This window comes from Callorhinus ursinus, unplaced genomic scaffold (genome assembly GCF_003265705.2).
Source record: "Callorhinus ursinus isolate GAN/ISIS: 27379988/994484 unplaced genomic scaffold, GSC_fseal_2.0 scaffold106, whole genome shotgun sequence".
NCBI classification, from domain to species: domain Eukaryota; kingdom Metazoa; phylum Chordata; class Mammalia; order Carnivora; family Otariidae; genus Callorhinus; species Callorhinus ursinus.
In genome coordinates, this window is record NW_027397168.1 from 1,419,299 (window position 1) to 1,445,805 (window position 26,507).

Sequence of the window (26,507 nt, forward strand, 5' to 3'; positions counted from 1 at the left end):
GGAGGGGAGGGAGGGGCTCGGAGGGCAGCAGGGAGGAGGGGAGGGAGGGGCTCGGAGGGAACAGGGAGGAGGGAGGGAGGGGCTCGGAGGGAACAGGGAGGAGGGGAGGGAGGGGCTCGGAGGGAACAGGGAGGAGGGGAGGGAGGGGCTCGGAGGGCAGCGGGGAGGGCGGGGAGGGGGGACGGGCCTGGAGGGGGCTCGGAGAAGGCCGCCGGGGCGGGGCTTAGGGGGGAATGGGGAGGAGAGGAGGGGCGGTGCAGAAAGGAGGGGAAGGTGAAGAGAGGTGGGCGCGGGAAGGAGGAGAAGAGGGAAGGGGGCGTGGGAAGACGGTGGGTGAGGCAGGAGGGGCGGCAGGACGGCGCAGGACAGCTGCAGGAAAGCAGAGAGGAGGGGAGGTGGGGTGGGAGGGGGAAGGAGCGAGGGGGGCAAGGGGGAGGCAGGAGGCTCTGGAAGGGCCGCGGGAAAGGGGCCGGCGAGGAGCTCGGGGAGCGGGGGAGGTGGGGGAGGGGTAGGAGGAAGATGAGGGAACGAAGAAGGGAAGGAAGGGAGACAGGGTCAACAACACTGAAGAGAGCGAGGAGGCGATGGGTTAGGACCGGGTGGGAGCAGGGCCCCTGGCCCCGGGTGCGCCGGGGCTCGGATCCCGGCCAGCAGTCGTCGGACCTCGCAGCCGCGGTTTTCTCACCGGCGAGGAGCTAGGACGAGTAAGGAAACCCCCCGGCAGGGTTGCTCTGTGAGGCACACGAGTCCGTTCCCACGGCGCTCCCGAGGGGAGCTCTACGAGGACCCGCTGGATAAAACCCCACAGCAACGACCCTGACAACAGCAAGACCGCACTTCCTGCTACTTACTAAATGCCGGGGCCGTTCCAAGCCCTTGGCGGGGATTAACCCACTGGGTCCCTACCGCGTATCTCTGAGGTGCGCCTCTTGCCGTAGACCTGGATGACTTTACTGCTACTGTCACTGGTGGGGTGCGTGCTCTGGGCCAGGCCCCCTGGGAGACTCTGGACACCCATATAATGTCCTTTAACCGCAGGAGGAGGAGGCTTAGGTGTAATGAATTTGGGAAAGGCCACAGGACAGGGTCAGCAAGATGCGGGTAGCATGGGGTTGTGTTTTTGTCTCTACTTGGATCTAAGCTAGAAAATCCTGGAACTTGCGGAGAACGGATGGGCAGAGCCGAACTCACCTGCCCTGGAGGCTCCGCCTACCGCCCTACGGGCACCCGAGTGGTCCTACAGTACCTCTTTCCAGGAACTGGTGTTTTTTTGTGTGTTCTGTTTTGTTGTCTTTTGTTTTTCATTGTTCCTTTCTCTTCTCTGTCCCTTGACTGCCTTTCCATTTTCCTTTTAAATTTTTTCGTTTTGGATATTAAAAATGGCACTTTTTTCCTTTTCTTTTCTTTCTTTCTTTCTTTCTTTTTTTTTTTTTCCAGCACCTGCTATCAAGAGTCGGACTCTGTTTTCCCAGTCCTGGAATCTGTGCTGTCTGTGTGGCTTGCTTTGACCAATAGAATGTGGCAGAAATGATGCCGTAGGATTTTGCAAGTTAGATCTTCCGATTCTGTGTTTTTTTTTCCCCACACCACCAAGCGATTCTCTGACACTAGCTGGGTGTTGGAGACCCTATCTACCTAGAGGAGGTATCAGTTTGAAATAGCTAACTGGTACCTTCCCAAAGTAATTTCCCCGTTTGGCACTCCCACTGCCAATGTATAAGAATGCCTGTCTTAATTACTGCCCCACCCATCATGGACAGTGGCCTTGAGCTCCTGAATTTTGGGATCTTAACTACATGGAAGAAGGTCAAAGTGTGTTGGGGGGGTAAAGACTGCTCATTGTCCACCAGTATCTTGTTTCGACTTCTTCCACAGTGCTAGAACCCCTAAGTTTTAGCTGCATTTCTCAGGCTCCCTTGCAGCTAGGTGTGGCCTTGTGACTAGGTTCTGCCCATGGAGGCGCCTCCGGTGGGCCCAGGCGAGAGCTTTCAGGCAGTGCACTGCTGCATTCAGATTCTGGGCTTGCCAATCCCTTGTTAAGGAACCTTGGGAAAGTGAATTTCTCTACAGCTTAGTTTCTTCATCTGTACACTGGGGATAATGGATAGTATCTACCTTACAGTGTTGTTGTGAAGGACAAATGGAATCGTATGGCAAAGCATTTAGAGCAGTTCTTGGCACATAGGCTCTCTTCCGTGTGGTCATTATCATTATAATAATTTTATTATTACCTCCTAAGGTTGATGTGAGGTTTAAGTGCAACCCTGCTCCAGGCCTATTAATCAGAACAAGTCTCCCTAGTGTTTATTGGTTTCCCAAGACCAGGGAGAAATATTGGGAGGGGATTATATCCATCTGTCTACCCCTACTCACCCCCTCCAGCACCCCCACTCTGGGGAGGCGGGGGCAGTCAATGGATTTTCTATTTCCTTCATCATGGATACTCACTTGCCCTGTAAATATTTCCCAAAGCATGGACATTCATAAGAAGAATCTTTCTTTTGCCCAAGTTTCTTTAAAGAACTGCCTACGGGGATGTGGATGTTTATTTAAAGGTGATCACCTGCTTCACAGAGAGGGTGAGAGGTGGGAAAGAAGTGGAGGAGAAGGAAAGGCAGGTGCGAAGGTGGCATTTTTTCACTGCCAAATTTAATGTCACACAGGGAGGTTGGTGTGAGCAGAGGTGTGTGGAAAGGGGGAGGAAATACTTGGGTCAAGAAGGAGCCTGGGTTGTTTTTTTTTTTTTTTTTCTTCTTTCCTCCTTAGCGGTGGGAGAGAAGCCATCTAAGAAATAAGAAAGTGGTTGCCTAATACAGGAAAGTACTTTGATTTACTGTATCCACTGATAAGCAGGGACCTCAAGGGACAGAGGCTTCGGGGTGAGCTGGGAGTCATTCCTTCGAGAAATATCTGAGCACCTCCTCTGTGCCAGACACGTTCTAGGAGCTGGGAGTTAAGCAGTGAGCAAACCAAGGCTCCTTGTCTTATGGGGCCACTAGTGCTAATTTCTGAGTGCGATCAGAGGTAATGAGGGGGACAGTGAGGGGAGGCTGCTTTGGCTTTGGAGTCAGGAGGATCTCTCTGAGAAGGTGACATTTGAGCAGAGCCTTGATGAGCAAATATACATAGTAGTAGCATGATTTCTGTACAGGTTATTAATCTGTTGAGATGCTGCTGTGAAAGCTGGTAAATAGTTGACGGGAGGCTCCTGACCCTACTGCCTTGTCCCGTCCTAGAGCCCACCAAAAGGGTGCGAGCTGTCCGTAATTAAAGTACTTAGATTAGCTCCTACTACTATGCAGGTTGCTGATTTGTTGAAATTCTTCAGTGGGAGAGACAGAACAGAGGGTTTACCTCAAACTGGGACCCTCATGGCTCCTTTCAAAAAAGTAATGATGAAATTAAATAAGCGTACAGGGTGGAATAGAAAATAAGACAGCGTGCGTCCCGTGTATTTACCACTCAGATTTCTTTTTTTAGCATGTAGGGACACGACTTTTATTTTTAAAAGTAATTTTTAAAAAGATTTATTTATTTTTAGAGAGAGAGCGAGCGAGCAGAGCAGAGGGGCAGAGAGAGGGAGAAAGAGTCCTAAGCAGACTCCGGGCTAAGCGCAGAGCCCGACTTAAAAAGTAATTTTAAGCCACCATACATCTCGTGTTGACATCGTGTCCAGTTCTTTCTTCATTTTATCCTAATCCTTTAACAGTTTACCTACCTTTGTACTTTATTTATCGTTATTCACTAAAGAGCTTATTTGATACAAAATTCAAACGAGACAAAAGAATATATGACAAAAAAGGCAACGTTCTCTCTGTCTTCAAACACTGGGTTCTCTTATGGCAACCATTACTGGGGAGCCTTCAAGAGATGTTGTCCATGTACAAACACCCCCCACCCCATCTCATCAGATCCTAACAGGGCCAGCAAAGAAGGGAATCAAATGGTAGGACTATCTTTCCTGTAGCTGGTGGTCAGCGTCCGAGGGAGGGTTTCTATGGTAATCAACCATCTTTCACAGATGGAAAGAAAAGACATTCACGGCTGCCCACGAATGGATCTGGGATCCTCTCTGGGGGAAGAGTACTCCTGTGGAGACCCAGAACAAGGACCCAACAAAGTAGACACAGCCAGCCATGCCCCAGCCGCCCTCCCCTCAGTAATGGACAGTCCTGGGGTGAGCCTGGGGAGGGGAGGCACCTCTCCTGGTGTTGAAGAACCTCCAGAAATAGTCTGCCCCACAGAGCAGGACGGGGGCAGGCTCTAGAGCCAGTCTCTCAGGTCTGAATCACAAGTCTGCGATTTACTGGTTGTGTGAGCCAGGTAGCTCATTTTAATAGCTATCCGAAGGTGTTGGGAATCAGGGGTGAGCAAGACCATTCACATCCCATCTCTTGGAGGGGGACTCACCTTCTCCAAATCCCTTTTTAAATAGTATTATTTTATTTCTGGACAGTTAATAAGTAAACACATTTTCTTTGTCAAAGGTCAAAACATATTGATTAAGCAAGACTTCCTGCTGATCTCACTTCGTCAACCCTAGCCCTCTGCTCTAGAGGTGAGTAACTGGTGGGTTTGGGGTGCACTGGGAGGGTGCTTTTCATCCTCATGTACAGATGTGTCTGTGCCCAGAGAAACAGGTGCAATTTTTGTGTGCATATCTGGGAATGCACTGATTTTGAGCTTCACTTTCCTTATCCATAGAACAATATCCATAGAACAATGGCTAATATTACCCATCCCATAATAACAATGCCAAATATATATAGATCTTTTACTATACGCTATTATTACTGAATAAGTTGTAGTAAGTATATATATGCTATTATTACGAATAAGTTGTAATAATTAAATCTATCATATTTCTTTGATGCTAAAGTGCACTTTTTTTTTTACATTCTAACATCTCTGACTTTGAAATCTGCCTTCATATTGTCAGTATTTTAGGATTTTAACTTTTTATCTTGTAAGCAGTACATGTGGAAGCAAAACTGTCACATTCACGGCATACCGTAGTCAGGAAGAAAAATTGGTTTGCACCCTGAGATTAACCAATTCTAACAGGGCCTCCCTGTCTAGTGCTGATCTCCAAATCATAAAACACTTCTTGTAAACCTGTAATCCATGGTAAAAAACTTAATCCCTGAGTTTTGCCATGAGACTTGAAGATATGTCTTTTGGCTGTGATCCTCATTTAACAAAACTACTGGTGTTTGATCATGAATGAACAAATGTAACCTCGATAAACTTGCTAATCTTGTGAGCCTTTTCTCTTAAACACCAGTCGTGTTTTAAATTTGCCAAGGCTTTACGTACACATCTATGTATTCATAGAAAATAACCGACATTGTTTTATATGTTGTTGGGTTTTCATATGAGTGATATCAGACTGCATCTGTGGTTTTGCAGCTTGCTTTTTTTTCCATGCAATGATGTGTCTTTAAGATCTTTCCATATCAGTCCCCAAAGACCTATTTTGTTCTGTAAAATGAAGGTAAGGACATTACCCAACTAACAGCATGGAGGAGGGTGGTATTTCTCTAAGCAGACTTGGCAACTCTGCCATTCTTCTGTTTCATCCCGGACCCGCCCGCCCCTCCACTGCCCAAGTGACTAGTATTTAGTCACTTCAAGGTTTTAAGCAACTAGATGCATTTTCTCACTTCAGTCATCTGTCTTTTCCCCTGCAGAATAAACTGAAGAATTCTCAATAGTAATGAAATAAGAAGGTCTTTGGTGACAGATTGCCCTGGGTTAAATTCTGGCTCTTTACAAGTTGAATTTGGGTCTTTTCCAAGAGATCTGAGGTTCCCAAATGATCACTCTCTGGAAATAACCTTAATGTCTGCTAGTTGGGGGAAAGACCATGTAGCCGCATAGTGGGATTAATTCCCTGTAGTTGTTTAAGTTTTTTTAAGTTTTATTTATTTACTTGCCAGACAGAGAGAAAGAGAGAAAGCACAAGCAGGGGAAACGGCAGGCAGAGGGAGACTGGGATCATGACCTGAGCCGAAGGCAGACGCTTAACTGACTGAGCCACCCAGGTGCCCCCTCCCTGTAGTTGTTTAAAAGAATAAGTAGATTCTTTTCTTTGTGGGATAATCCTTGCTGACAGGATTCCTTGCTTGATGCCACAGCCCTGTCCTCTGGGCCACAGCCAAGGGACCAGAGTGCAGAACAACAGATCAGCGGCCCATGGATGGTCTCATGGCAGAGTTTTGCTCAGTAAGGACTCCATGATCTTAAATGACTCAACTGTGCAGACCATGGGCTGCATCCAGCCCACCTATATGTTGGTTCAGTTCACTCATCTTCTTTTTAATTTAATGAGTTGCCATCATTAAGATACTGGGATATTTTATGTTTATGAACATCACTTTTCATTCACTGAACCCTTAAAAAGAACATTCATAGAACTTCTGGGATGTGTCAAACAATGTTCTAAGTGCTAGAGGCCCAGGGATGAATTAGAAACACACAGTCCCTACCCATCGTGGAGTCTACATTCTAGAAGGTGAGGCAGACAAGAAGCAAAGAAAAAATAATATATATCTATATAATGTAATGAGCTCCAGCTTCTTTAGAGAATTTGGAATATCAAAACCCACCAGGCCAACAACTCCATGAGAAGATAGAAAAGTAGGTAAGAGTCAGACTTCAGTGACTCTTGCTGATCAAAGTGTTCATATCAGAGGCTTGAGCCTTCCTGCCTCTTGAAAAGTCATGGAAATCATCCTCTTAGGGGAAGGGGATATGCCTCAGGCATGCTGGATGTTCCCTGCAATGGCCAGCACATAGTGGGTGCCTTATGAATGTCTGTCTCTTGAGTGATAGAGCAGCTGTGGCTTCCCTGGTGACCAGATCTTTGGGAAAAACAAATATATTCATTCATTCATTCATCCATCCCACAGTGGCTGGATTTTATGCCGGGGACTCATTGTTGAAGACCTTGGACAATTCAAAACTCACATAATTCAAGATTAATCCTAACAAAAGTTGTTGGCATGTCTCTTCACTAGCTAAAGTGATAGTATAATAACAAGCGTAGTTTACAAAGTACACAATTGGTCATATTCAAACTTATGGGTTTTTTATTAAAGGAATTTTAAATTGTAAAGCTTCTTCTCATTTCAAAAAATGCCCCCAATGCTCATGATTTCAAATGTTTATAATTCAGGTTAGCATAAAATATAGCCATGCTAGTATTTATATAAATCTACAGTAATATCCTTCTTGTGACTCCACCTCATAACATAAAAATAGGATCTTGCCGATAATTCACATATGCTTATATAGCACTCCCATTTCCCCCCAGCCCAAGGTAACCATGAGCCTGAATCCTGGGCACTTTTCCCTTGATTTCCTTTTTGTACATTTTCCCCCTCAGAGATGCTCTGGAAACTGCATTAATAATTCCAGTCAGGTTGTAGTCAGGCCCTGCTCTCCTAAGAGCTAAAGTTGCTTCTTAAAAATGACTCTGCAGCTATGGTGAGCACTGTGAATTGTGTAAGACTGATGAATCACAGACCTGTACCCCTGAAACAAATAATACATTATATGTTAATTTAAAAAATGACTCTGCAGTTTTCTCCCTCATCTGCTTTCACCCCGAGCTCCCCACAGCCCAGAGAGCTTTGTTTCAGCCAACAGCAGGGCTTTTCCCAGGCAGACTGGTTCTTTGAAGAAGAAATAGAGGGAGAGAGGGTGAGGGTGGCAAGAGGGGGAAATGGGGAGGGGGGAGGGAGACAGAGTCAGAGAGAGAGGGAAGGAGGGAGGGAGGGAGAGGGAGAGAGACAGAGACAGAGATAGAGGCGGACAGATGTCCAGCTAGTCCGCCTGGAGATTCAGCACCACGGACAGCTCAGGCCTGGCCGGTTCAGCACCGCGGACAGTGTCAGGAGCCCACTTCTGCCGCTGGCTCTGCTAAATACAGGTGCTCTCCTCCCTCTTCCTCTTCCTCTTCTTCTTCTTTAAAAATTTTATTTCTTTATTTGAGAGGGAGTGAGCAAAAGAGAGCAGGGGCAGAGGGAGAGGGACAAGCAGACTCCCTGCTGAGCAGGGAGCCCGATGCAGGACTCAATCCCAGCACCGTGGGATCGTGATCTGAGCTGAACGCAGACACTTAACTGACTGAGCCACCCAGGCGCCCCTACCTGTGCTCTTCTGACCATCCCTGGGCCCACTCCACAACCCTCACCCCCAGAGTTTCTGAATGCTGATATCTGGGTAACACAGGTTCTCCTGGTGTTAACCTCAAAAAGCACAGACATCAAATACTTAACATGCCCCAAAGAGAGTATTCTGGATTTTCTCACAGACAAAAAAAGTGGGTCCTCCTCACTGCGTTCACTATAGGGCACTTAGTTGTTCAGGCTCAAAGTCCAAAAGCCTTCCTTCTTTCCTTTCTCCTACCTCTCACATACCGCCCATCAGGGAGTCCTCTCAGCTCCATCTCTAGAGTGTATCCTGAATATGTCCAGTGCTTTCCACCCCTACTGCCCCACATCACTCCAGTCCACCATCATGTTTTGCTTGGTTTATTCCAGCAACCTCCTAACTGATCTTCCCATTTTACCTCTTGCCCCTTCTAGAGTTTTTCCCACACAACCATTTCAGTCATGCCTTGAAATTGTAAATTGATTATGTCACACCCTTCCTCAATGTCCTTCCATAGTTTCCCATTCAAAGATGTTGCTGTGGCTTTCAAGACCATGGGAGGCTCTCTGATCCTATCTCCCATTACTCTCTCCCTTGCCTGACCACTCTGGTCACAGTAGCCTTCTTGTTGTCTTGGCACCAGAGCAGCATCTGCAACATAACAGCTGCTTAATAAATATTTGTTGAATTGCTGAATGAGTGAGTGAGTGAATGAGTGAACACCTAGCATTAATTTGTCTTTTCCCAGCTACTCATGGATCCCCAAAGAGATGTCAACAGTACTCAACTCCTGGTCAAAGAGCAGTCATAGGTACCGGTCCAGGGTTTGAGAGCTGTGTTGCAAGTCCCCAAGACCACCCCCAGGTTTGATGATTTGCTAGCAGGACTGCCAGAACTCATCATATAGGCATCCTCATGATGATGATTTATTATAGTGGAAGAGTATGAATCACAGTCAGCAAAGGGAAAAAGCTCATGCACATGACACATCTTCTCCTTTCTGTGGCCTCATGGTAATCAGAGTTTACTTCTCCACCATTCAACTCGCCATGAAGAGTGAAGATGTGTCACAGCTAGGGTGATGGTGAATTGGGGCCAATAATTCAATCGACCACATCAAGTAGAAGCTTCTAGCTATGATTTATTAATTTTTATTTTATTTCCATTTTTTGGTATGAAGCATGAAACTGGCTTTTCAGTTACAAAGTGCTGAAAACTTTCCTTTTAAGGGGATTTTTTAAAAAGATTTTATTTATTTATTTGACAGAGACACACAGCAAGAGAGGGAACACAAGCAGGGGGAGTGGGAGAGGGAGAAGCAGGCTTCCCGTGGAGCAGGGAGCCCGATGCGGGGCTCGATCCCAGGACCCTGGGATCATGACCTGAGCCGAAGGCAGACGCTTAACCAACTGAGCCACCCAGGCACCCCTTAAGGGGCACTTTTTAAAAAGATAGAAAGTGCATTTATTTAAAATAAAATTGCTACTTACTAATATATGGATGTTATGCAGAAATGGAAGTAGTCATAAAGTGATTTCCATTTATGTAGAGACATGGCAAAGATTAAGAAAGGGAAATGTAAGAGACTGAAGAAAGGTCAGAGGAAGACAGAATAAGATTCTAGACATCTCTGCTCTGGGGAAGGAGTCATTTCCTAAGGAGTCATTCATTAGCTCCCCCCACCCACCTCTGACCCTGGGGAAACCCCGCAAACTTGAGTCTGTTTTAAGAGCAACCCTTAATTATAAACTATTAGGATCACACCTGGACTTTCCCCCATATGGCAGACCTGGTGTTCAATAATAATGACTCAATCTGTATGAGGTGCATGTATTAACTCTGATGTTCACGATAACCCTATGAGGTAGGATCTGTTACTGTCCTTATTTTACAGATAAGGAAACTGAGACCCAATTTATTCACTTCCCAAATGTACACAGCTGGTGTGCAGTGGATCCGGGTCTGGAGGCCAACCTCTCAAGCCCCTCAAAGGCCCCATGAGCTGGGCAGCTACCCTGGTGTCCTGTGCTAAATGTCCTGTTATCAGAGGAAATGGTGAGGGGTGAATGAGGAGCCTTACTCTAAATCTGCCTCTCCTCTATTCACACTGAACTATGCTCAGAATGGCTGGAAGCTCATCTCCTAAACTTCTAAGCAAAGAAAGCTTCCAGGGCACCTGGGTGGCTCAGTTGGTTACGTGTCTGCCTTCAGCTTAGGTCATGATCTTAGGGTCCTGGGATGGAGCCTTGTGTTGGGCTCCCTGCTCGGCAGGGAGTCTGCTTCTCCTTCTCCCTCTGCCCTTCCACCCACCACTTGTGCTCTCTCTCTCAAATAAATAAATAAAAAGTCTTTTTTTTTTAAAGAAGAAAGCTACCCCTCCAAATTGTGTGACATATATGGAAACACCTAAGAAAACCAATCTCAGTACTCCCGTATTCTTGCCGCGTGTTCTCTGGACAAATCATGTAACTGCTTCATGCCCTAGTTCCCTTCTCTGCTAAATGGGGACAATAACACCCTGCCACTTGGGGTCATTGAATGAAATGAAATAATGTCCATGTTTGTGATGCCTTTGCTCATCAATTTGGTTGGATAAATGACAGTTATTTCGACTTTTTCTGGGAAACCAGGATTATTCAATTGTCTATACATTTAGAAAAGAAAGCTAGATCTTTACTTAACACTATTCAAAAATACTCCAGAAGGTGCAACAAACTAAACATAAAGCGAGACTGTAAAGTATGAGGTTGGGGAGTTAGGTCTGTTTATCAGAGTAGAAAAAATGGATAGCTTGAACTTTATCAAAATCCAAAACTTTAGGCACTGTGTAAGCAAAGTGAAAAGATAAGTGACAGGCCAGGAGAAAATATCTGCTACAGATAGAGGAACAGGCAAAAGATCAGTATCCAGAATATATAAAGAATGCCTATAAATCAAGAAACAAAAGTTATACAAAGAGAGTAAGGCAGGGAGATTATAAACAAGCAATTCACAAACAGAAAATAAACCTGGTCAACAAACGTGTAATGTAATGAAATGAAAATAAGACCACAAAGAGGGAGACCACTTTCTTCCCCCCACTTATGGCTTTATAAAAAAATCTGAAAATTTGGGCGCCTGGGTGGCTCAGTTGGTTAAGCGACTGCCTTTGGCTCAGGTCATGATCCCGGAGTCCTGGGATCGAGTCCCGCATCGGGCTCCCAGCTCAGTGCAGAGCCTGCTTCTCCCTCTGACTCTCTCCCCTCTCATGCTGTTTCTCTCTCGCTCGCTCTCTAATAAATAAATAAAATCTTTAAAAAAAAATCTGAAAATTTGATGTAGCTTCCATGAGAGCAATTTGACAGGTAGTGATTACATTCTAAAACTTGAACAACAGTGATAATAGTAGCAACAGTTACGCACTGTTCTAAGCACCATACAAGCCTGGTTTATTTTTACCTTAACAGCAGTCCTTGGGAGGTGGTAAGCAGAATGAGAAACCGAGGCACAGAGATGCTAAGCGACACACCCAAGGACACACTAGTAGCAAATGGCAGAGCCAGCCTCTCACCCCCGGCGGTCTGGCCTCAGGGTCGCAGGGGCTGCCACACCCCTGCCCCAACTCCTTCCTCCCACCCTGACCCGGGTTTGCAGAATAGAGAATCACCAAGGAGCCTGAGAAAGTTGTTGGCCTTAGGGCACATCTGCAGCTGGGGAAGTTGGGCATAACCGCCGTGCCCATCAGCGGGGGATGGACGGCTCATCCCACTGCGGCCGACCCAAGGCGGGCACAGCACCACACCTCCAGCAAGTTCACCGCAGCCGCTTCATCCCTGTGGCCCCTCCACTCCTTTCCCTACCCCACTGCGGGCTCGGGCTCCCCGGGAGGGGAGAGGGGAGGCGGCGAGAAGGCCGCCCACCCTCCCCAACTCCCCCACGTCCCCCCACCCCCACCCCCACCCCCTCAGCCTGCGCGTCTGCGCAGCTGCGGTCGCCGCGGCTCCAGCTCTGCAGTGCCGGGACTGGGTCTGGTTGGGGAGGGTGAGTCCTTCGAGGGACCCCCGCGGGCGGGAGGTTGGGCTTCGAAAAGGGGCTGGGGGCGCGGGCGGCGACCCGGGAAACGCGCATGTGAATGTGTGCGAGCCGCGTCTGTGTTTGGCGGTGGGATCGGAGGCATATTCCAAGGGTGCGTGTCCGGGGAGGGGGTCCCCCACTCCATCCGCCGGGAGAGGGCTGGGCTGGGTCCGGGTGGGGTCTGCTCCTCCGCCCAGCGCGACTGCCCAGCTGCCCGTGCACTGCAGCTGAATTTCGGCCTCCGCGCGAGGAGGGGAATGACCCTGAATCGCGCGCCCTTGTGGGTCGCTGAGGGCACGTGTGCCCCGGTCTCGCAGGGGGTCTCGGCGTCTGTGTCCGCCCTCCCGGTGCGTTTAGCACGCCGAGTCTGTGTGTCCGCCCGCGTGCACACCTGCGCCTGTGTGCGTTGTGTGTCTGGGCGCGCGCGTATCGCTCTGCGGCGGCCGGGCGCACAGGCGCTGCGCTCAGACGCGTTGCGTCCCCGCCCAGCTCCGATTAGCTGTGTGGCTTTGAGGACTTCCACTGTCTGTAGAATGGGCGGAACAGTATCAGCCGCAGAGAATTAGGGTGAGGATTACAGTAGAAAAAGGTTTCTGCGTGCGCCCCGAGGCCTGACACACTGGCGCGCTCCTGGGAACGGCGGCTGCCAGGGTTACGGTTGCGGTTGTGGTGGCCCGTTGTTGCAACCGCTGCCCCTCGGGGATGACCAGTCGGCTATTTCGCAGAGAACACGGAGGCTGTGAGGTGTGAATTCCTTCACACCCATACCACCCCCTCAGATTTCTCCAGCCAGCCAGATCCAGCCTCTTGTGACCTGGACCCTCAGGCTCTTGTCTTCTCCGTCGGTCACCTCTCTTCCCTGGCCTTACCCCTCAGTCTAAACACACGATTATAGCTCATGTTAAAAACAAAACATAACCCCCTACTCCTGCTCTCTCACGAACTTTTCCATCAAGACGAATATTTTTTTTCTTGGAAAATGTTTATGCTTACAGCCTCCTCTCCCCACCCTCTACATACTTCCCAGCGCACACCGGGCTTGCAAACTAACAGCCCCACAACCTGCATTAGTGGGCTCGCTGGCATGTGTCCTCCTTTTAAACATCGGAGAGTATTTAAAAATGTTGAAGATAATCTAAAACTGTAGATTTCCAGTGTTCTGTTGTGAAATCAGAAGATAGGAGGCCATGCGCCCACGTTTTCACTGGGCAAGTATTGGTTGGGCTTCTTCAGACAGAGACCGATCTCTCCTTTGCCACAGTCCCCACCACACCCTATCACCTCTGCCTATCCCGGGCATCAGCTGGCATTTGCTCACGTCCTCCTTACAATAGAGAAGTATTTCTCTAGACCCATATTTCATTTTCACTTTCAAACAGTGAAGTTAGAGCAGGGAGGGACAGCTTTATCTTTTTAGGTCTACCCAATTTTGTGATCTGCCGAGCTCCTGGAGGTTGAACCTTGCTGCTGGTGTCTCTGTCTGTGGCAACACCACGTCTGCGGCTCTGCTCCTTCCTCTCTGCTTGCTACCCTCCTGCTGCAGGAGAATGTGAGCTGCTGAAGGTGTTGAATTCATCTGCGAATCCCCAGTACTCAGTACAGGTCTCGCCCAAAGTTCTGACTGAGAAATGCTTTGAAGAAGTCATTTACGTTCAAGCACTCACGGGTGGCAAGAGCTAGGGTGGTCCTGGATTCTTCGTGTGGGAGCAAAACAATCACAAGGGCCCTTAAAAGTGGAAGGGGCGGGAGAGTCAGAACCACGGTGATGCAGCGTGAGAAAGACGCAAGCGGCCAATGCAGGCTTTAAAGAGGGAGGAAGGAGCCATGGAGCCAAGCAGTGCAGGTAGCTTAAGATCCTGGAAGAGGCAAGGAAATCGATTCTCTCCCAGAGCCCCCAGGAGGAACACAGCCCTGAGACACCTTGATTTTACTCCAGTGGGACCCATTTCAGACGTCTGTGCTGCAGAACTATAAGGTAATAAGTTTGCATTGTCTTAAGCCACCCAATTTGTGGTAATTTGCTGCAGTAGCCCTGGGAAACGAATACAATATCTAAAGCATCCTCTCAATGTCAGAACTTTATGAACGTTGGATGTTGATGATACTGCAGAACCAGGTTCAAGCAACACAACAAAATACATACAATATGCAACTCTCAAAACCAACATTTATTTACATATATATTAAAACGGGCATGTGCAGCAAACCACAAATAAAGTTCCATGAAATTTAAAGTTTGTATTTTATTTTCGTTTTCTGTTTTAGTGAGGTCTAAAACACACAGAGCAATGGGCATGAAGTGTCCAGTTCAGTGAAGGGAGAGCCTCAGTGAATTTGCACAAATGTCTTCACCCATGGGACCACTACTCGGATGAAGATACAGAACATCCCTGGCACCCCGAGAAAGTTCCCCTGCCCCTCCCCCTGCCCCCAGCCCAACACAACCAATAATTGACACCAACATTGATTTCTTTGCCTGTACCACCCTTTTTTTTTAAATTAATAAGATCACACATGTGTTCTCCTTTGTATCTGGCTTTTCTCACTCAGTTTAATACATATATTTTTAGATTCATCCATATTATTGCATGTATCCTTTTTGTTTGTACCCTTTATTTCTGAGTAATACTCCACCATATGAATAAACTGTGGCTTACTTATCCACTCTCTTATTGATAGACACCTGGGGTGTCTGTGAATATGAACAGCTGTATTTTACAAATACAGCTGATAGCAACGTTTGAGTACAAGTGTCTGTGTGGACATGAGTTTTCCTTTCTCTTGAGTGAGTATCTAGGAGGGAAATTGCGCGTTCAGCTTTAGTAGATGTTTGTCAGATAGTTTTCCAAGTGGCTGAGCCAACATACACTCCCACCAGGACCCCTGAGTCACCGCACTTTTAAAGTCTCTTCTCCGTGAATTTTCAAAGGGAAACTTTGTTATAAATGGAAAGCCACTACCCCGCCCCCCCCTTTTTTTTAACAGTATTGAGGGTAACCATGAAAATAAGCACAGGAAAACAAACCAATATCCTTACCTTCTGTGCGGATACTTTGAGCAGGAAGCCGCTTGCTCTCTCTTTGAGAGGGGACAGAAACGGGGAGGGTGTGAAGATGTCTTGGCATCAAACGCAGACTTTTTCCTTTGTCAGTGGAACCACCTCACATCCATGAGGATGGCTACTATCGAAAAACCCAGGGGCGCCTGGGTGGCTCCGTAGGTGAAGCGTCTGCCTTCAGCTCAGATCATGGCCCCGGGGTCCCGGGATCGAGCCCTGTGTTAGGCTCCCTGCTCAGCGGGGACCCTGCTTCTCCCTCTGCCACTCCCCCTGCTTGTGCTTTCTTGCTCTGCTTTCTCTCTCTCAAATAAATAAATAAGATCTTAAAAAAAAAAAAAACCACGCAGAAAACAACAAGTGTTGTTGAGGACGTGGAGAAAAGGGAACCCTTGTGCACCGTTAGGAACGTGAATTGGTGTGGCTGCTCTGGAAAACAGTACGGAGGTTCCCGGAAAAAGCTAAAAACAGAACTGCCCTACGACCCGGCAATTCCACTGCAGGGCATATACCCCAAAGAAGTGGAAGTAAGGTCTCAAAGAGATATTTGCACACCCACTTTCACAGCAGCATTATTCACGGTGGCTACAGCATTGGATGGACAAGCAAATATGTGTTATTCGGCCTTAAGAAGGAGGGAGCCTCTGACAGGAGCTCCACCGTGGATGAACCCTGACATTATGCTGCGTGACATAGCGAGGCACCAAAGGACAAATACTGTGTGATCCCACTTACGTAGGTAGCTAGCGTAGTCAGACTCCTAGAGACAGAAAGTGGGATGGTGGTGCCCGGGGCTGGGGGCTGGGGGTGGCGTTCAATGGGGACAGAGTCGCAGGTGTGCAGGAGTTAGGAGGTTGGATGGCGGTCTTGGCTGCAGGGCGCTGTGAAAGCTTTCGTTCAATATCACTGAGCTGTACACTGGAAAATGGCTAAGATGGTGAATTTTGTGTTAGGTGTATTTTAACTCAGATTTTTAAAAGTATTTAATTAATTAACTTATTTTGAGAAAGAGCGTGTGAGTGGGGGGAGGAGCAGAGGGCGAGGGACAAGCAGACTCCCCGCTGGGTGCGGAGCCTGCCCCGGGCTGGATCCCAAGACCCTGATCACGACCTGAGCCGAAGTGAAGAGTCAGGCGCTTAACCCACTGCGCCACCCAGGCGCCCCCAACTCAATTTTTAGAAAGAAAGAAAAGAGGGTACCGAAGAGCGGGGGAGCCTTGCCTCCTTGGGGTTCATTGTTGTTTAGTCCCGGGTGTGTCTAGGATCACCTCCTGGGCTGTCCAGGAGGAGGGGAAGCGTAGGGATGGTGGTGGTGGAGGCCTTGAGGCCATGTCAGGAGACTGCCCTGCACCCCCGTGTGGAGCATTGAAAGCATCCTGACCAGAGGGGCTCTTGAGGAGCATGGACTGGGGAGTGCGGTGAGGGAAGGGGATCGGCAGAGTCAATGGCGGAGTGGGCCAGAGGGTGAAGACAGAGGGTGGAGAACAGAGCGGGGCAGCATTTTCTAAGACAAGAGCAGGTGTGCTTAGCGGTCTGCTGGATGTGGGGGTGATGAGACAAGTGGACAGTGATGTCTGTGGACACTGTTGGGGACGGTGGTGGAGTCCGTGTCAAGAGCAGGGGACCCAGGAGGCAGGCTGTGCTGGGGGCTGGGGACCGAGGGCACAGGTGTCTGGGGAAATGCATTCAGATTTGGGTTTCGAGGGTTTGGAGCCGCCCCGTCCGCAAGGAAGACCTCCGTGATGATGAGTAATGTAGAAGCAACGAGCACATTCTGCATATCCGCAGTGTATGTGTTAGTTTCTTTTTTTTTTTTTTAAGATTTTATTTATTTATTTGAGAGAGAGAACATGAGAAGGGGGAGGGTCGGAGGGCGAAGCCGACTCCCCGCTGAGCAGGGAGCCCGATGCAGGACTCGATCCCAGGACTCCAGGATCATGACCTGAGCAGAAGGCAGACGCTTAGCCAACTGAGCCACCCAGCCGCCCTATGTGTTAGTTTGTGATATGAAAGCATTTCAGAGCTACTCACAGGCACGGGGATACCCCTGAGAGCCACATCTCCCCATTTTCCAGGTTCGGAAATCATCCTTTGTTTGCTCTGACCCTCTTTTGTCTCTGTCTTTTTCCTTCACTGTGGAAGCACTTTATTTTATTTTATTTTATTTTACTTATTTTTAAAGTAGGTTCCACGCCCAATGTGGGGCTTGAACTCACACCCTCGGGACCAAGAGTCAGGTGCTCTACCCACTGAGCCCACCAGGCGCCACCGCAGAAATATTTTAGAGCAAATCTCAGCCATCATGTCGGGTGACCTTTACACACTACAGAAACCTCTAAAAAAATAAGATGGATATTTTCTTACCTGTCCATACGACCATTTCCACACCCAGCAGAAGTGATGTGAGTGCCCTGACATCATCGAATACCCAGTCCATAATCAATTCCCTTGATTGTCTTTAAAAAAAATTTTTTTTTCACACCAGGTTTCTTTGGCTCTGACTCCAAACATGTCCCCACATGCTTTTGATTGTTCAGTCGCTAATGTCTCTTTGACTCTAGACTATATGCCCTGTGGTTTCTAAATTTGATATGACAATTTTTATTTGTATAAAACTAATTAAAGAATAAGATGCTTTAAAAAGCTTTTATTTTCCCTATACCAAGAGAATTTACTCCTTTAAAAAACTTACTATTCATGAGGGCTGCCGGTAGGTTAATATAATGCAAGGTTGATAATGTGTACAGATCCGGGGGCGACTCTGTCTTCCTAAAACCTTCTGGCTGTGTGCTTTGGGCTGTGGAATGAATCTGTGTGCGAATGTGCCGCTCTCTGGCCCCCACCTCGAAACTCCTCTTCCGTTTCTTGCTTTATTTGTCTCTCGGCCACTTATCACTTGGCACGCCGTCTCTCCTTGCCCAGGGCCCGCTAGAATGCAAGCCCCACGGGAGCAGGGAGCCTGCTTCCATCACTGCTGTGTCTCTGGCACCTACAAATGGTGCCTGGCACACAGATGGCACTCTAAGTATTTGTGGAGTGACGAAATGTTTGTCAGCCCTCCAGGTTCTGAATCCTGTGCCCAGGGAACCCAACACGAGCAGGAGGAGAACGAGAGGCTTGCCTTGGAAACTCTCCGTCCCGGGAAGATGCAGAGCCTCAGGCCGGAGCAGATTCGGGGGCTACTGGAGCCCGACAGGGCCAAGACGCTGCTTCCCCGGGAGAGCAGGGCCTGGGAGAAGCGTGCCACCCTCGCCAAAGACTGGGTGGCTGTGGAGGTTGGGGCCACCAGCTGTGACGGTGACAAGAGAGGTGAGGGGCGGGCAGCCCGTGGGGGCGGTGGGGGGAAGGTTGTGGCAGAGCCTCTGCGAAGACACAACACTCATCCCTCCACTCATTCAGTAGATAGATATTTATGGAGCCCTGTGTCCACTGGCCTTTGCTGGGTAGCAGGTGGCCCCGAAACTTAGCGGCTTATAGCAACAGTCATTTCTCTGCTCAGGATTCTGCAGGTCAGCATATGACACGGCCTCAGGGGACAGCCTGCATTTGCCCGCAAAGCCACGGTGAGCTGGCCAGGGCAGCTGGTTGACCTCACTCGCGGGTCTGGCCGGTTTGAGGGTGCTGACTTTGGGCTACTTGTCTCCTGCAGGCGAGCCCAGGCGTATTCTCCTGGGGGTGGTTGCAGGGAAAGGGAGGGAAAACTTCAATTTGCAAGCATTTTTTAAGCTGTACCGGCCACCCAGTTGCTCACAGGCCGTGGGTCAAAATCAGCTGCGCGGTCAAGTTCACCATCACTGAGGGAGGGGGCTGCCCAGGGGTGTGGACACAGGGATCGGTGAACAAGTGGAAGGCCATTTGGAACAAAAATCTACCACAAGCACCTACTATGTGCCAGGTGCTCGGGATCTAGCAGCAAACAAGATGGCCCCAGTAGAGCTGATTTTAGTGGAGAAGCAGACAATAAACAAGCAACGAAATAAAAAGAAAAGTAATGTCTGATGAGGGCTCCAAAGACAGTAAAATGGGATGATTGACTGAGAGGGACCCAAGCGTGGTCAGGGAGGGCGAGAGAGGCCGGAGAAGGAGTCGTCTGTTCCAAGAGCCGGGGGGTCCCCTCGTGGGCCACTGGAGCCACACAGGCAGTGACCCCGCAGTGGCGACAAGCTCGCTGAGTTTGAGGAGGCTGTGCTGACTGAACAGAGCAGAGATACGGGGGAAGAGGGTAGAGATCAGCCGGGGCCAGCAAGTGACGGGGCGTCTTGGAGACCGCCGCACAGTGTATGTTATTCGGATATTGGGAAGGCACCAGAAGGTTTTGCAGAGGAGGAAGACAGGATCTCATTTGTGTTTCCAAAAGATTCTGCTAACTCAGTGGTTCTCGACTGGGGGCCATGTTGCACCCCACCTCCCCTCCCCAGGGGACGCTTGGCAAAGTCTGGAGTTTGGGTCATCTGAATGGGGAAGATGCTACTGCTACAAAGTGGGCCGAGGCAATGCTGCTAGGCAGAGGACACGGCCCGCCCTGTGAGGCCCGGGACCCACCCCCACCACAAGGAGTTACGCAGCTCGCAAGGCCAGTGGCGCCCACGTTGAGAAAGCCTGCATCCAGCTGTGTGTGAGGATGAGCTGTAGGATTAGGAGGTCAGAGTGGAAGCTGGGAAGCCTGATGGGAGTTCCCAGCAGCCATCTGGGAGAGAGATGCCCGAGCCACACGGGGCAGTGGTGGACGTAAGAGGTATTGGGGACACGTCTGGGAGGGAGAGTCAGAGTTCCCGCAGATGGATGCGCGGAGGGGAGGACTCTTAGAGAGACCCCGGATAACTCCTGGGGCTGGGGCTCAGACAGCTGGACCGAGGGTGGGACCCTGAAAGTCAGCCCGACAGCGGAATGGGGGCTGGAGCTTCTACTTGGGGCGGGGTCTTTCCTTCTCCCACAGAGGTTGAGCAGGCCTGGGACGGAGGTGTGGACAATATGGGTGTCAGTTCTGGCAGTGAGGAGGAGGTTGGGGGGCTCCCGGCGGAGCCTGGGTGCAGGAGGAGTGGAAAATGCCGATCTTTGGCCTGACCCCTAGTTCTGTCCAGCCAGGGGGTGGGAAGGTTGCTGAAGTTTGGATGTGGGGAGATGTCTCCACTGGCGGCTAGAAGCTGGGCAAGCCTGCTTCATCCTGGCTTAATTCCACACTTTTTCCTCTGCTCCCTCACTCAGTTTTTGCAGGAGGCACGTAGAGAAGGGACCGTTTTACCCATTCGACAGGTGAAGGAACAGAGGCTCAGGTGGCGGGTCACCTCAGGTGACGCACTTTAAGTCTTCCGGGTAGCGACAGAAACAAGGTCAGAATTCAGGTCTCGTATTCTCTCTGCACCACCTGCACCACGCGGGCCAGAATGTGTGTGCGCGCGCGAGTGTGGCAGGGAAGAGGACAGGGTAGGAAGCCAGGCGGGACGAGCAGGCAGCGCGCTCCCTCCCACCCCCGCAGCTGCCCTGGTCACTGACTCGTGGTCCTGTCTCCTGTGCTCAGGTCTGTCTTCTCAAGAGCCTGGGCTGGCCCAGGAGTGGAACGCGGTGGAGGGAGATGACGAGTCAGAGGACTCTCAGGTAAGGTGGGGGTTCCCTCCTCTTTCCCAGATACCCCGCCCCGCAGATCTCAGTGGGTTGTCCATTCCTTTCCTCAGCTTGGAACTTCCCCAACCCAGCAGTGTCCCGTGGGAAACAGGACATAGTCCTGTGGTAGTCAGACAGGGAGTGGAGGGTCTCCATGGGATGTGGAGCCCCGTCCACACAAACCCGCCAACCCTTCACTCATGAACTCAGATTAGCCATTCATTCGCCTGCACGTCACGCGTACATCCAGTTACCTGTGTACTTACCCACCCACCCACCCACCCATAGGCAGTCACTCCACTCCGTTGCCGTACATCCTTGGAGACGTTTTTCTCCTTGGAAGCGGAGACTAGTTGGGATTTTTGTACAAGGGATTCATTGAGGGTGCCGTGCTCTCAGGAGGAGCCAGTAGGTGGTGCGGGAAGCTGGAAAGAGGGAGAGGGAGTGTCCTCCTCTGAGCCAGCGGGGAGCCTGTTACGTCCCTTCACTGGTGTGGATGACCTCCCCTGTGATTCTCTAGGGGAATTTCTCGGAAGGGGGCAATCATAAATATAAGCGCTAAACCATAGTTAGCAGCCAAGAGGCACAGCAGTTGGAAGAGCGACAAAGGGGAACCAGGTGAGGCAGGGTTGGGTCGATTATTAGGGGTACGTGGGGTGTGTGTGTGTGTGTGTGTGTGTGTGTGTGTGTGTGTGTGTAAAACTTTTGTATTGCAGATGACCTGTATTTATTACGCTTTCTTAACTTTATACTCTGCTTTAAAAAATTGCCATTAATATGTCTAATGAAGTGCACAGAACAGTGAGTGTGTATATGTGTAACCAACACCCTGATGAGATATTGAGCACTGCCATTATCCTAGAAAATTCCTTCATCTTCCTTTCTAGTCTCTCTCACTCCCCCACCCGAGGCAACCACATTTCTGATTTCGGCTCATATAGATTAGTTTTGCCTATTGTTGAGCTTCGTATAAATAGAGTCCTACAATAACTCACATATATTTCTTAAAACCCAAAAAAAGAGATTATAGCAAAATTATTATCCTGCCATTTGGTGTCCTCATAATAAATATTCTGGATAGCTTTCCATATATATATATATATATTTTAATTTACTTTTTACAGCTGCCAAATATTTTGTGGTATGCTGTATCATACCCATTACCTAACTGATGAATTGTCAGATTTGGGTGTTGTGATTGCCACAGAAAAATAAATATTTGTCAAGTTGTCCTATTTTTCTATAGCATGAATTATGAGGAACTTCATAAAAATCTGTATGTTCTGGTCCTAGCCAAGATCTACTGCATTGGAAAATCCAAGGGAGGAGCCCCGATATTCGAAAAATATCCTCCAAGTTTTTCTGAGGCTTTGCCAGGTCCCAGAGCTGCTTATGTTGAACATTTCATAGTACATGCTCCACCCATTTCTCTTCTTTTTCAGGATTTTTTTTCATGTTGCCACTGCCTGGCTTTCCAGATAACTCCCTATGTCATATCCATTCCCCAAACTTTCCTGATATTTTAAGACCTGTTGCACTATACTCATCACTATTTTGGAGAAGAACTGTCACCATTAACCATTTTGTCTTCCCATCCTTCGTCATGGTATGTCTTTCCGTTCCTGAGTTCATTTGACAAAGATTTACAGACCTCATACTCTGTGCCAGGCAAGAAACAATGCTGGCCCCTCTGTTTCTAATATTTGTACTTTTTTCCCCCTCTGTTCCAGGGCTTTGTGGAGTGGTCGAAAGCTCCACAACAAACGACCATAGTCTTGGTAGTGTGTGTCCTGTTTTTGTTCCTGGTTTTAACAGGGATGCCTATGATGTTCCACATTTAACTACAATGATGACGACTGTTCTGAAATAGACGCACGGTTTCTTGTTAAGGAAATGTCTTGGTTAAAAATCAGGAATAGGTTATTAGCAAATGCCTTTTAAACATCTATCAAGAAAAAAAAATTTTTTTTTGTATTTAACCTTCTGGGGTGAGGTTTTGCATTACTGTATTTCATTGAACTTAAGACATCGTTGATTGTAAAACACATATTATTTTATATACGACTGAGAAAGGAAAATACACTGCTTCATCGTAAGATGCCACCAACCGGAAGATGCATCCCTGCTTCAGAGAGGATGAAAAAATGTGCAACTTGGGATTCGTGAAATTTGGTAGACTTTTTTTTTTTTTAAAGATTTTATTTATTTGACAGAGAGAAAGACAGCCAGAGAGTGCACACAAGCAGGGGGAGCGGGAGAGGGAGAAGCAGGCTTCCCGCGGAGCAGGGAGCCCAACGGACGCGGGGCTCCATCCCAGGACCCTGGGATCATGACCTGAGCCGAAGGCAGATGCCTAACGACTGAGCCCCCCGGGCGCCCCTGGTAGACTTCTTAATATCACATCACCTTTGTAGTCTTAGGATCATATGGTGCACCAGTCTTTCCAGACCCTGATTTGTACTTCATGATACTTTATGTATGACTCTTGCCTCTTTCTTCATATGTAAGATTGGTGCTATCTTTGTCACGTTTTGGTAACATGGCCAGGCTTGCATCACAGAAGGACGTCACTTTTATTGTTGTCTAAACCTTAGAATAGTTTCTGTAGCTTAAGAGGTATCACTTCCTTGACATTTTGAAAGAACTTACCAGTAATCAGGGCCTGGAGCGCTGGGGAGAAAGTTTCAGCTAAATTCTTGGGGGGCTTTCTCAGTTTCTTCCCATGTTATCGGTTTATGAATACTTTTTACTTCATTAATTTTGGTGATTTATAGTGGGGTTTTTTTTATGCCCTAGGAAATTCTTCATTCCATTGACCTTTTCAGATTGTTGGCTGAATTATGAATACTATTCTATAATTAAATGAAAAACTTCTCTTTATTTTGTTCTAACCCCTTTCTTCCTTTCAACTTGTTTATAGTTGACCCACTATTAGATTTATCAAAGGTTTACCTCGTCTACAATTACCTTTCCAAGAACTAGCACTGGGATTTATTTATATCCATATTTCTCTAGTTTGTAATTTGTTTTCCATGTATACATATGGGGTTTATTTTTTATTATTATTTCTATCTCTTGTCTGTTTTTACATTGAATAATTAATTCATTTATAATCTCTTCTTACAAAATTATTTGCTAAAGTAGTGTACTTAATAATAAATGCACTTCTGATTATAGCCTTGGCCACATCTTAAAGTTTGATAATTTGTATTCTTGTTTATGTTGTTGTCTAAATATTATATTGTAGTGTTTCTACAATATAAAGAGTACTTTAAACTCAGTGATCAGGTTTATTTAAAAATAGTTTTGTTTTAATGATTTACTGCACTGTGAACAAAAAAATGTGGCCTCTAATATATCTGCTTTCAACACCTTTTTAAAAGCTTTTATTGTGGCCTACAACACATCCAATGTTTGTACGTGTTTTATGGACATTTAAGGTGAATATGTATTTTCAGTCTTTAGGATTCAAAACTCTACATGTCTGTTAATTAACTCAGTCTTATCAGTTATATTGCTTAGATTCATGTGTTATTTAATTCTGGCTCGCCTTATCTGTCAAAACCCAATAAGGTTCTGTGAAAATCTGTTCGTAAGACCGTGTTTGTCAGTATATTTTTGTAACCTTTGCTTTATGTATTCAGCCACTGTGTCATCTGCTGCACGTAAGTTACAGCACTGTTTTGTCTTTGCCAATTAAAGAATACATGCAAGACGCCAAGCACAATACCAGCACACAGTAGCCACGCAATAAATGTTAGTTAAAACCCGATTCTGAATCCTTTGTGAAATAGAAAATGATTGTCTTTAAATCAATTCAATCCTTTGGATTTTATTTTACCTTGTCTGATAGAGTTTGATATTTCCATCCTGCTCTTTTTTAATTCATCTGTGTGTGTGTGTGTGTGTGTACACGTGTGTGTATTTAGACTCTTCGTATCATTTTGTTTTAATAGGACTTCCAGTGGCCTCTCCTGAGTTTGCCAAAAAATCAGGGCTGGGAGAAGTATGGGACTCTGTCTCTCCCCATCCTTCCCGCCAGCCGATTGCATCCAACGAGCAACAACAGTCCGTTAAAAGAAACACAAGCCTCAGCTTTTACATTCATTAGGATTTATTGGTTGCAAATAACAGAAGCTCAATTCAAATGAGCTTAAGCTCGTTGGTGATTAATTATTGATTCATGTTACACCACCAAAGTTCGCGATGAAATTGGCTTAATTTATAGCATCCGCACTGGCCTTCTGCTGTTTGAACAAGCCCATCACGCGCCTGCCTCCGGACCTTTGCACTGCCTCCGGAATGGACCTCTGCCCGGAATGCTCTTCCCCCAGAAGCTGACATGGCTCCCTCACCTCCTGCAGTGCTCTGCTCCAACGTCTCCTCAGAGAGGCCTCCCCCACCGTCCCCAAATGGCACCTCCCTCCGCTGGTCACTGTCTGCATAACCTGTATCACCACCTGCCCACTATGGGTTCATGAGGTTCTGGTCTGTCCTCCCCCTCTGCCGGGTCTCCTGGAGGAACTGAGTCCTGGGAAGGTTGAGCTGGGGGAGGGGAGAGTTCAGCCTGCATTTCCCAGGAACTCTCTCCACGCCAGCTGGTGGGACCCCAACCCTTTCCGACCCCCTCCCCCATGCGCTTGAAGCTGCTCTGTCCCCTCCTGGAACGGACCCAGGGTGGTATCTGTATATAGTATCTGGGGAACCCGGGGGGGGCGTCACATAAGTTGGCAAATATGGCAAATCTAAAACCCTGAGGAGGAGAGTGGTGTGAGGCTGACGGGCCGGCCGCGCTGCGGTGCTCTTTGCCGATTCCTTTTCCTCCTCACCTCATCGGGCATTTCGAAAGCTCTGAAACAGGTGTCTTCCGCAGCGCCCCTCCGGGGCTCAGCTCCTCCACTGCTGTGGACTCCGGGCACCGCTCGCGTGGGCCACTTTCTGCAGCAGGAGGGGCCCCAGACGGCCCTGTGCTCCGGGGCTGCGACCCTCGTCGCGCACACGCTCACCCCCCGGGTCTGCTGGGGGGCACAGCCGGCCAACACGCGAGATGAACACCGAGCAGCGTGGGCACCAGCGAGGCGCAAATCGACGTGGAGACCCCGCTCCCGCGGACGCGCCTGCGCACTCCGAGGGGAGCCCCCAGCGCGGGTGCACCGCCCCCGGCCCGCTCTCCTTGAGGTCTTGGCAGAAGGGCTCCAGGGCCTGACGCCGGCCCCGCCCACGGCCCCGCCCATTCTCCGCTTAGCCCAGCGACTTGCAGCCGTTCCGCCGAAGAGGGTCAGTTTCCCCTGCCCTCTGCGGTGACGGAACTCAGGCCCATGTCTATTAACAAGGGTCCCATTCCACTCATTCATCCATTCACCCAGCACTCTCTGAGCACCTACTGTGCGCAGAGCACCTGAGCTGGGCGAAGGTCAGAAGGAGGAGTCCGACTGTGTGGTCCATGACTCTGAATGGCTCTAGGGTTGGAGCTGGGGTTGTTCAACTATTCATTCACTCAGTATTTCTTGAGGACCTACTGTGTGCTGACACCTGAGTTGGGAGATGTCTGAGGCATAGGGATGAACGGGCCGTGTCCTCCCTGAACCTGAATGACTCCAGGGCTGATGCTGGTATGTACAATTATTCAATCACCTAGAGCT

General features: G+C 48.5%; 1 protein-coding gene across 9 annotated transcripts in view; it reads left to right on the forward strand.

The window, feature by feature from the left end:
- Positions 1-24,631, forward strand: part of SMIM17 (small integral membrane protein 17) — a 57,552-nt gene extending 32,921 nt beyond the window's left edge. The window contains exons 1-6 of one of the 9 annotated variants that reach the window (XR_012377083.1): positions 455-920; positions 4,488-4,558; positions 18,320-18,573; positions 20,783-20,859; positions 22,308-22,471; positions 22,596-24,631. Coding sequence is in view for 8 of the 9 variants with exons in the window: in XM_073889388.1 (XP_073745489.1) it covers positions 18,411-18,573; positions 20,783-20,859; positions 22,596-22,706 (351 nt within the window). In the remaining variant the exon portion in view is untranslated. Of the gene's footprint in view, positions 1-454; positions 921-4,487; positions 4,559-12,137; positions 12,178-18,319; positions 18,574-20,782; positions 20,860-22,307; positions 22,472-22,595 lie in introns of those variants that run through there. The other 8 variants (XM_073889385.1, XM_073889389.1, XM_073889387.1 and 5 more) reach the window with 8 other exon arrangements.
- Positions 24,632-26,507: the final 1,876 nt, after the last annotated feature.